The 12,117-nt window shown below is 39.0% G+C and overlaps 1 protein-coding gene across 1 annotated transcript in view; it reads left to right on the plus strand.

Annotated features, from left to right (window-relative positions):
• LOC123566395 (uncharacterized) overlaps positions 1-12,117 on the plus strand; it is a 435,075-nt gene that overhangs the window by 408,170 nt on the left and 14,788 nt on the right. The window contains exons 5-9 of the mRNA XM_053549139.1: positions 4,726-4,784; positions 7,149-7,228; positions 7,877-7,992; positions 9,254-9,798; positions 11,425-11,501. Coding sequence (XP_053405114.1) covers positions 4,726-4,784; positions 7,149-7,228; positions 7,877-7,992; positions 9,254-9,798; positions 11,425-11,501 — 877 coding nt within the window. The remainder of the gene's footprint in view (positions 1-4,725; positions 4,785-7,148; positions 7,229-7,876; positions 7,993-9,253; positions 9,799-11,424; positions 11,502-12,117) is intronic.

Raw genomic sequence — 12,117 nt, forward strand, 5'->3', positions numbered from 1 at the left:
GTGTATAGAAAACTTAAATAAAATGACTTGGGATTGATTTTGGGGTTTCTGGGATCAAGGTCAAGGTCATTGTTACTAAAAATAGGGTTAGGGTTAGGGTTGTGCTTTAAAGTGGTGCACTGTGATTCAGTATACTTTTTTATGCCCCCGAAGGGAGGCATATAGTTTTTGAACCGTCTGTCTGTCCGTCTGTCCGCATTTTTCGTGTCCGGTCCATATCTTTGTCATCGATGGATGGATTTTCAAATAACTTGGCATGAATGTGTACCACAGTAAGACGACGTGTCGCGCGCAAGACCCAGGTCCGTAGCTCAAAGGTCAAGGTCACACTTAGACATTAAAGGTTATTGCATTGATGGGCGTGTCCGGTCCATATCTTTGTCATCGATGGATGGATTTTCAAATAACTTGGCATGAATGTGTACCACAGTAAGACGACATGTCGCTTGCAAGACCCAGGTCCGTACCTCAAAGGTCAAGGTCACACTTAGACATTAAGGGATAGTGCATCGATGGGCGTGTCCGGTCCATATCTTTGTCATCGATGGATGGATTTTCAAATAACTTGGCATGAATGTGTACCACAGTAAGATGACGTGTCGCGCGCAAGACCCAGGTCCGTATCTCAAAGGTCAAGGTCACACTTAGACATTAAGGGATAGTGCATTGATGGGCGTGTCCGGTCCATATCTTTGTCATCGATGGATGGATTTTCAAATAACTTGGCATGAATGTGTACCACAGTAAGACGACGTGTCGTGCGCAAGACCCAGGTCCGTAGCTCAAAGGTCAAGGTCACACTTAGATGTTAAAAGTCTTTTTTCATGGTAGTGCATTGATGGGCGTGTGCGATCCATATCTTTGTCATTCATGCATGGATTTTAAAATAACTACGCATAAATGTGTGACACAGTAAGACGACGTGTCGCGCGCAAGACCCAGCTCCGTAGGTCAAAGGTCCTAAACTCGAACATCGGCCATAACTATTCATTTAAAGTGCCATCTGGGGCATGTGTCATCCTATGGAGACAGCTCTTGTTATTCTTATGAAAAGTGTTGAAAACCTGGTTTTGTGGCATTTCCGCGTTTCTTGTTGTTTTTAGCTCACCTGTCACAAAGTGACAAGGTGAGCTTTTGTGATCGCGTGGCGTCCGTCGTCCGTGCTTGCGTCTGTCCGTAAACGTTTGCTTGTGACCACTCTAGAGGTCACATTTTTCATGGGATCTTTATGAAAGTTTGTCAGAATGTTCATCTTGATGATATCTAGGTCAAGTTCGAAACTGGGTCACGTACGGTCCAAAACTAGGTCATTACGTCAAAAAATAGAAAAACCTTGTGACCTCCCTAGAGGCCATATTTTTCAATGGATCTTCATGAAAATTGGTCAGAATGTTCATCTTGATGATATCTAGGACATGTTTGAAAGTGGGTAACGTGCGGTCAAAAACTAGGTCAGTAGGTCTAAAAATAGAAAAACCTTGTGACCTCCCTAGAGGCCATATTTTTCAATGGATCTTCATGAAAATTGGTCAGAATGTTCAGCTTGATGATATCTAGGCCATGTTCGAAAGTGGGTCACGTGCGGTCCAAAACTAGGTCAGTAGGTCTAAAAATAGGAAACCTTGTGACCTCCCTAGAGGCATATTTTTAAATGGATATTCATGAAAATTAGTCAGAATGTTCATCTTGATGATATCTAGGTCAAGTTCGAAACTGGGTCATGTGCTTTCAAAAACTAGGTCAGTAGGTCTAAAAATATAAAAACTTTGTGACCTCTCTAGAGGCCATATTTTTCAATGGATCTTCATGAAAATTAGTCAGAATGTTCACCTTGATGATATCTAGGTCAAGTTCGAAACTGGGTCACGTGCGGTCCAAAACTAGGTCATTAGGTCTAAAAATAGAAAAACCTTGTGACCTCTCTAGAGGCCTTTATTTTTCAATGGATCTTCATGAAAATTAGTCAGAATTTCACCTTGATGATATCTTGGTCAAGTTCGAAAGTGGATGACATGTGGTCAAAAACTAGGTCATTAGGTCTAAAAATAGAAAAACCTTGTGACCTCTCTAGAGGCCATACTTTTCATGAGATCTTCATGAAAATTGGTCAGAATGTTCACCTTGATGATATCTAGGTCAAGTTCGAAACTGGGTCACGTGCCTTTAAAAACTAGGTCCTTAGGTCAGTTAATAGAAAAACCTTGTGACCTCTCTAGAGGCCGTACTTTTCATGAGATCTTCATGAAAATTGGTGAGAATGTTAACCTTGATGATATCTTGGTCAAGTTCGAAAGTGGATGACATGCGGTCAAAAACTAGGTCATTAGGTTTAAAAATAGAAAAACCTTGTGACCTTTCTAGAGGCCATACTTTTCATGAGATCTTCATGAAAATTGGTCAGAATGTTCACCTTGATGATATCTAGGTCAAGTTCGAAACTGGGTCAAGTGCCTTCCAAAACTAGGTCATTAGGTCAGATAATAGAAAAACCTTGTGACCTCTCTAGAGGCCATATTTTTCAATGGATCTTCATGAAACTTAGTCAGAATTTTTATCTCGATATCTAGGTCAAGTTCAAAACTTGGTCACATGAGCTCAAATACTAGGTCACTATGTCAAATAATAGAAAAAAACGACGTCATACTCAGTTCAAAACTGGGTCATGTGGGGACAGGTGAGTGATTCAGGACCATCATGGTCCTCTTGTTGTTTTTTTTTTTTTGCTCCTTAAGATTCATTATGTCTCCCCCAGGAGACATATTGTTTTTGCCCTGTCCGTCCGTCCGTCAGTACGTCGCACTTCATTTCCGAGCAATAACTGGAGAACCATTTGACCTAGAACCATCAAACTTCATAGGGTTGTAGGGCTGCTGGAGTAGACGACCCCTATTGTTTTTGGGGTCACTCCGTCAAAGGTCAAGGTCACAGGGGCCTGAACATTGAAAACCATTTCCGATCAATAACTAGAGAACCACTTGACCCAGAATGCTGAAGCTTCATAGGATGATTGGTCATGAAGAGTAGATGACCCCTATTGATTTTGGGGTCACTCCGTCAAAGGTCAAGGTTACAGGGGCCTGAACATTGAAAACCATTTCCGATCAATAACTAGAGAACCTCTTGACCCCGAATGTTAAAACTTCATAGGATGATTGGTCATGAAAAGTAGATGACCCCTATTGATTTTGGGGTCACTCCGTCAAAGGTCAAGGTCACAGGGGCCTGAACATTGAAAACCATTTCCAATCAATAACTAGAGAACCACTTGACCCAGAATGTTGAAACTTCATAGGATGATTGGTCATAAAGAGTAATTGACCCCTATTGATTTTGGGGTCACTCCATCAAAGGTCAAGGTCACATGGGCCTGAACATGGAAAACCATTTCCGATCAATAACTAGAGAACCACTTGACCCAGAATGTTGAAACTTCATAGGATGATTGTACATGCAAAGTAGATGACCCCTATCGATTTTGGGGCACTCCATTAAAGGTCAAGGTCACAGGGGCCTGAACATTGAAAACCATTTCTGGTCAATAACTTGAGAACCACTTGACCCAGAATGTTGAAACTTAATAGGATGATTGATCATGCAGAGTAGATGACCCCTATTGATTTTGGGCTCACTCTGTGAAAGGTCAAGGTCACAGGGGCCCCGAACATTGAAAACCAGTCACGGTCAATAACTTGAGAACCACTTGACCCAGAATGATGAAACTTCATAGGATGATTGGTCTTGAAGAGTAGATGACCCCTAACGATTTTAGGGACACTCTGTTAAAGGTCAAGGCCACAGGGGCCTGAACATGGAAAACCATTTCCAGTCAATAACTTGAGAACCACTTGACCCAGAATGTTGAAACTTCATAGGATGATTGTTCATACAGAGTAAATGACCCCTATTGTTTTTGGGGTCACTCCGTTAAAGTTCAAGGTCACAGGGGCCTGAACATTGATAACCAGTTCCGATCAATAACTTGACAACCACTTGACCCAGAATGTTGAAACTTCATAGGATGATTGAACATGCAGAGTAGATGACCCCTATTGATTTTGGGGTCAGTCTATTAAAGGTCAAGGTCACAGTGGCCTGTTCATGTAAAATCATTTTTTGGAAATAACTTGAGAATCACATGACCTACAATGTTGAAACTTAATAGGATGATTGGACATGCAGAGTAGATGACCCCTGTTTATTTTGAGGTCACTTGATCAAAGGACATGCCAAGCAGATGATCCCTGTTGCAGCCAACCATCAGTGTCTCTTTGACTTTCGCTCCTGACCCCTATTGACTTCTTGCCTATAGGACTTTGCATTGGGGGAGACATGCGCTTTTTTACAAAAGCATTTTCTAGTTTATCTTGTATTTCCTTATATTTTGAAGTGTAATTGGTCTTGCATTGTCAGTAAGATAGAACTGTAGAGTGACAGCCAATGGGGCCACAATTGCCCTGTGGGCAGGTGTCTAGTTACTATGTCGTATTCCATGAACGATTGCAGTAAAACCATTCAGGTTTAAAGTGAGAACTTGAGCACTGTTATAGTAAGTGATTGTAAATCAGAAGTATTTGCCTACTGGGTAATGGAGCCCCCTTACTCACTTCCAGGTAGAAGCTATACAAAAATTTACATGTGCTCTGTCAGGAACTGAACATAATATAGAAACATGATTGTTCTGTGGGGAGTGGTGTGATCTTACAATTCTGTTTACCATTTTTGCAGGTCAGCAGATGTCACCAGTAGAAGTGTATATTGGCAATTGGCCCAACGAGGCCAGTGAGGTAAATATATATAGGGTATAATGTTTTAATGTCATGATAATGCAAGGGTACAATGCTAGACCTCAGCAGTCATAATGATGCAATGGTACAATGTTTGACCTCTGGGGTCATTATTAAATCTCTGGGGTCATAGTGGGGCAACAATACAATGAAATGCTTCTGTGGTCAAAGGGATGAAAGTGTAGAATGTTTGATCTCTGGGGTCATAGTGGTGCAGGAGTACAGTGCAAGACCTCAGGGTTCCTAGTGATGCAAGTGTAGAATGTTCAACCTCTGGGATTATAGTGGTACAAGATTACAGTGTTAGACCTATTTGGTCATAGTTATGCAACAGTATAAAGCTAGACCTCTGGGGTCATAGTGAAGCAAGTGTAGAATGCTTGACCTCTAATGTCATCATGATGCAAGGGTGCAAATGCTTGACCCCAAGATCATAGTAGTTCAAGAATAGAATTCTAGATTTCTGGGATCATAGGGATACATGGTTTAGAATGCTAGAACTGTAGGGTCATGGTGATGTGATAGCACAATGCTAGACCTCAAGGATGATAGGTATAATGCTAGTCCTCTTTGGTCATAGTGAGCAAATATAGAATGTATGTCCTCTGGGTCTTTGCAATACAAAGGTAGTATGCTAAACCTCTGCTGTCAAAGTGATGCAAGAGTAGAATGCTAGAACTCGGGGGTCATAGTGATGCAATCTTATTGAGTAGAATGCCAGATCTCTGGGACAGACTATTGATGCATGGTATAGAATGTTAGACCTCAGGGGTCACAGTGATGGAAGTGTAGAATGTTTGACCTCTGGGGTCATTGTTATGCAAGAGTACTATGTTTGACCTCTGGGGTCATAGTGATGCAAAGGTAGAATGTTTCATGTTTGAGGTCATAGTGATGCAAGGGTAAAATGTTTGACTTCTTGGATCATAGTAATGAAAGCGTACATTGTTTAACCTCTTGGGTCATAGTGGTGCAAGTGTAGAATGTTTGACCTCTGGGGTCATAGTAATGCTGGAGTACAATGCTAGAACTCTTGGGGTCATGAGTTTGAATAACATCTTTTAAATGTTATTTTGCACTAAAATATCAAATAAATCTTAAACGATGATAAATTTGAAGTCTTTAAAGTTTAAACATTAAATTTTATGTGTAAATTATACGCTCATTGAGATACACATACAGAGAAGTTACTGTAATTCAGTAAGCAAATTAAGTTCTCACAATGACCATTTGATTAGGATGTAGGACATTTGCCCACTGCTATCCAATTCTCCCAACTTAAAAAATGGACTGCTGGATAATTGCTGGTTGAGATTATAGACAGGAGATTTCCCCCTCTCTACCCCTATGGCTTACTACTGGGTTGGCCATTTTCCCTTCCATCTCTCCCTGGTATTTTTGTACAGTACTATATGTAAGCAGATATAACCGTGTTCTTAGCTCACCTGAGCACAAGGTGCTGGGGAGGACCTATTGTGATTGCTCATCATCCGTCTGTCAACACTTTTCTTCAGATGGCATCTCCTCTGAAACTGCTGATAAGAATGCACCAGCTTTGTCAGTAGCAGCCTGGTATGGTCCTCTATTAAGTTTGTTAAATGATTCAGCATGACCCCTTTTAGGGGCTGCCAGTGCTCAAAATAGTGAAAACCTTTAAATACCTTCTAGATGGATTTCATCAAACTAGCATCATTATAAGTTCCTCTTCCAAATTCTTCAAACGGGTGTGTGTGTATATGGAGGTTGGGGGGCACTAGAGCTAAAAATAGAAATACCTTTAAATGATTTCTCATGTACTGCTGGATGAATCTTCATCATATTTGATCTGTAGCATCATATAAGGTCCTCTTTCCCTATTTCGTTCAATAGTGATGTTATAACAGAGTGATGGCCCATTTAAATTATTGGTGAAAGATATAAGGTAAAGGTAGATTGCCCAGAAGCACAGAGTACCACAGACACAGTCAGAGAGCCTTGCATTGCAAAGTAAGCTAGCAACAAAAAGAAACTAGCAGAAAAATAAAGCCATCGGTTTGCTTCAGAATCCAACAAGTACATTATAGTTATATGCAAAACAAAAAATGAGTAAAGAGGTATATAAAAGAGTGGGGTTTTGGGGAAAGTGGAAGAAAGCAAAGATGAATATTCAACAGGGAATGCCATGCTCCAAAAACATGATCTCCTTACACAGCAAACCCGAACAGAGTAGATCAGGAAAACATTGTACATACAGCTGGAAAATGCCGTCTTGTATTTTGTGTATAACATTGCTTGTTGTTGTTTTTGTTGCACTTGAAGAATCACAAGTCAAGTACATACTTTATGTAGAAAAATACTTTGTATACATTTCATTTGAAATTTCAGAGCGATTTAGAATCATTGATCAGCCCATACAACTATGTAGGATGTAGAATCTGTGGTGCAAAGGGATCGAGCGTGAAAAAGTAAGTCATGCCAGGGCCCATAGTGATCATTTAAAGTCTGAAAATTTGACTTTAACCTTTACCCTGTTAAATTTTTTAAATGAACTGGACTATAATTCAACTTGGGCTGTACCATTTAGTATTTGAAGGGGTGTTCACTGAAAATTTACTTACTGAATAGCAAACAGTGCAGACCACAGGCTGAGTCTTGACGGAGTATAGTTTACATCAGACTGTAAGGCTGGAATAGATTTGCTTTCAAGTTACAGTTTTCATTGTGTTAACTAGCAGACTGCCAGTTAATTACTTTTCAGGTGCTTTTATTGGTAAACCTATTTGAAACATCAGTGAGGCTTAGAGCTTTTAGATTTTGTATGACCATTTAGTGATAAATGTCCCAATAATGGTACATGGTAGCTCGTGGTTAAGATTTAATACTAAAAGAAGCATTTACACAAAGAGCACAAAATTTGGTGAAATTTGCTAAAAGGTTGACATTGAAAAAGAAGATCTATAGAACAGAATAGATAAATATATGTTATAATGGTTTTTTTAAGGCTGAAAATTAAACTCATTAATTGTCACTTGGGATAAATTATTTTTGTAAAGTCAAATATTAAGACTCCTGTAACAAAGAAAAATCTCTTGAACATTTTATGTATATTTCAGATTTGCATTTGTTGATGCACAAGATCAGAAAGAGGCAAACAGAATTATCAATGACCTAAACAAAAGAACATTCAGAAACAGAGATTTACAGTGTAGACTAGGCAATAGAAAAAAAGGTACATGCAATGAAGTCTTGTCATTTTGTTATTAGATGGGAAATTAAGTAGAGAAAATAGTGTATATCTTTATGATTTAGATAGACACCAACTTGTGTTAAGAGACAGTTTCAAGGAAATGGTTGAAAGTGGCCACTTAGAGGGGGTTTATTGTTTTGCTCTCCGTTGGTCTGTCAGATGGTCAGTGGACAATTTGGTTTCAGACGAATAACTAGAGATTGTTGGATATCACATTGGTCAGTGTTTCATAGAGTTGGTGACTGCTTTTGTTTTGGGGGACAGTTAGTCAAAGGTCAGGGTCACTTCAGACTTAATGTTTTTGCTACTTCCTGCTCAAAAACTAAAAAGCACTTTAAACTACAAATGTAAAATCTTCATTGGATGGTTTCATGTGGTCATCATATGACCCTATTGTTTTTTGGTGTCAGAAGCTCAAAATGCAAGGTCATTGACCTCCATACTGGAGAACGTTTTTGCTCCTTCCTGATCAATAACTAAAGATTATTTTAATCAACAGATATAAGACTTTATAGGATGATTTCATGTGGTCACTGCAAGGCCCCTATTGTTTTGGAGTCAGGTCAAGGATCAAGGTCACAATGACCTTCGGACTGAAAATGCTTTTTTAGTAACTTCGGAATCATTTTGCCTTCTGTCTTCAAACTTCATAGGATGATTGCCAGTGATCAGTAAATGTCCTTATTTTTGAACCCCCACCACCCAAATTTGGGGTGGCACCCTTGTCTTTACATCTCTTTGAATTTGTTTTGTGCATGTCTCGTAAAGTTTTTGACCTAGTGTAGTGAAATTTCATAGAATTGTTATTCAGTATGTTATGTTTCTCTGGGGTTCCAATCTGTAAGACCAGGGTTATGGCCCTTGACTATCAAATATATACTTAAAGGGCCTAAAAGCATGTGCCCCGTTTGTCTCGAAATGTAATTGATCTATAGACATGAGACTTCATAGGATAGTTATTAATCACGTGAAGTTTTGCACCTGGTGTTTTGTTTGGGATTTCACTCTGCTGGACCAGAGTAATGGCCCTTGACTTAGTCAACAATATACGTAAAGGGTCTGGAGGTTTATGTCGCATTTATCTCAAGTAGTATTTGACCAGGAGTCATGAAACCATATAAAAATATTGTTCAGCATATGAAGGTAAGCACCTGGGGTTTTGTACCTGACAGATACCACTTTTAAGATGGAACAAAGTATATGTATGTAGTGTGGAACTATAGCAATGTTTGTTGTATTTCAGGTGACAATCCACAGACACATGATGATTCACACAAAGGGGGCATAGAGAAACAGTTTGAGAAGCTTGCTGTACACAAGAGTTCACCAAGGCAAAATGACAGTACGCCTCTTCTAGAAACCCACAGCCCTCCATACAGGCATAATGACAGTATGCCCCTTCTAGAAACCCCCAGTTCTCAATACAGGCATAATGACAGTATACCCCATCTAGAAACCCCTAGTTCTCAATACAGGCAAAATGACAGTATGCCTCTTCTAGAAACCGCCAGCTCTCAATACAGGCATAATGACAGTATGCCTCTTCTAGAAACCCCCAGCTCTCCATACAGTCATATGCCTCCCCTGGAAAGCTTACCTAACGACATGCCTCCACTGGAGAAGGTCTTATCACCAGCTATAGCAGCGGTAGAACGTCACCCAAGACATGTTGACATGCCTAATCTGGAGGAGATCTCCCCGATAAAACAAGTGAATGGTGTAGCAGACAGCAATGCTTATAATCCTGTACAGCTCAGTGTAGGAAACTTCCCATATGGGACATCTGAGGTATGAAAAAGTCTGTATCGGTAGGCTATATTTGTCCAAGGAGTAGTAGATCTGCAGTTTGCTTGTTTAAAGTTTGCCTGTGTCTTCCATTTCACACAAATACCGTAAAAACTTGAATATATTACGCTAACATGTATATTACGCACCCCCGATCTTGTATCAAAATCTTGGGAAAAATGCTTACATTGGGATATATCACGCACCGAAAAATCAGTCGAAAACGTTGTTTACAAAGTCGAAATCGGCCATTAGCGGCATGCGTAAAAACAATTTCTCGTGAAAATTGCAATTGCTGCATAATCGGTTGCAGACAACAGTGACAGTATCTGACAGACAAATTCTTTATAAAGTATTTGAGAACTTTCTCAAGCTGTCAACACCTTAGTACACTTTAACAGACGTACGAACAAACATCGCATAATTATGGCACATCAAACAATGAAATCGCGGGTAATTAGCGTGTTTGTTTAACAATATACGAGCTGCTGTATTGATCAGTAATAATTTGCTGGAAATAAAGAAATAACAAACGATCTGTTTTAATTGCAATTTATTTGAGCATCCTTGAAAGATAATGATTTTAATGATCAAACACCTACAACCCGGAACCGCGAAATTTTGTATTTTGCCAAATTATTAAACTGACGCATTATCCGGTGCTCTGGATATGTACGATACTTATTAATTAAATTTACAAATACAAAAAATTTAAACTCACAAATAAAATCAACTTTATCATATATCATCAGAGGTTTTTTTCCGTATGTGTTTTTAGACCCGCCCAATAAATGCTCTTCAAGGAGGTTAAAAAAGGCACGGCCCAAAATGTAAACACATGACAGTTGACAAAATTGTCCGATTTTCGCCGATATTTTCGGGTTTTCAAGCTGGAAAAAAATGTTTGAAGCTCTATCCATGGTATAATTACGCATTCCTTTGAGAAAGTCGTAAAAAAACTGCGTGATAATTTGAGTTTTTAACGGTACTGTGAAAGGAATATCATAAAAAAAAATGTCTGATGCAGTTATTGTACATATGTAAAATGTAAAGTACTTTCTCCATCAGTGCTAAACAAAAATAACTTGATAAATAACTTGCACAAGTTAAGTCTAGTAGTTTAATATAATGATGAAAATACAAAACTTTACAACACACTGTTACAACAAACCCTTTTTCTAATAACATCGCTAGGTTTTTTACCTAAAGTTACAAATGTTTTCTGTCACTAGGTCTGTTATGAACCAGCTGAATTCTGGTGCCATCTATATTGACATTTTTTCTGCATTTTTGTCATTGTTTAGTCATGGTTTTGGCAGCTGCTCACATTTAATTTCTAGGTGTTGTAAACAGTATTCATGTCAGTGTTTGAAAATGTAGATTCTTTTGTTTTACAGTCTAACTTCTTCACTTGAACTTTAATAATTGAGATACTACCCATTGCTCAAACTCAGTCTCTCGGGTCCCTGCAAAATTCCTATATTATGTATAATTTTAAGTGGCTAGAACTCCCAATATCTTGTATAAATTTTGTTGATATGGTCAAGTTCAAGCGAATAAAGTTTGTGTGTTTGTTCTGTTCAACAGTGCAGAGAATAAATGGTTTACTGTTTTGTTTCAATGTTGCAGAATGAGTTAATGATGTTGCTGGGGCAGTTTGGTGCACACAAAGTCACAGTTATGAATAATGACGTGACATCAAGAAGGTAAGTCACAAAGGTTGAAAGTCAAAACTTTCTTACTGAATGCAAATCTCTTAAGGGGCTGTATAAAATTTGTTTTAAAAAAGAGCATAAAACTAAATGTACCAGTAACGGTTCTTTAAAAGTCAGAGAAGAAATTTGTGTTTTGATTTTTTTGTTGGGGGGAGGAGGGTGCACTTAGATTTGCCATTGTCCATATTTCGAGGGCTTAGAGCGAAACTGGTCTATCTGCTTCTATTTCTGTATACAGATAGACCAGTTTCGCTCTAAGCCCTCGATTTGTGTTGTGCATATCTAAAAAAGTGTTTGGCCTAGATTTGTAAACCTCACAGGATTGTTATTCAACATGTGAAGTTGTGCGCCTGATCTTTAACATGGATTTCACACGGCCACACTAGAGTTATGGGCCTTGACTTTGTCAAAAATATGCATTCAGTGATAGGAGTGGTACCATCAGTATTCTATGGACGTACATCTAGTCAATTGTTATGTCTCCCACCACACAGTTGTGAGGGAGACATATTGATTTACTCCTGTCTGTCAGTCAGGATGTGTGTGTGTCTGTCACAAACCTTGTCCGCACTCTTTTTTAAGTCGAACATTTCTCATCAGATCTTCA

The sequence above is a fragment of the Mercenaria mercenaria genome, chromosome 8, assembly GCF_021730395.1.
Source record: "Mercenaria mercenaria strain notata chromosome 8, MADL_Memer_1, whole genome shotgun sequence".
In the NCBI taxonomy this organism is placed as follows: domain Eukaryota; kingdom Metazoa; phylum Mollusca; class Bivalvia; order Venerida; family Veneridae; genus Mercenaria; species Mercenaria mercenaria.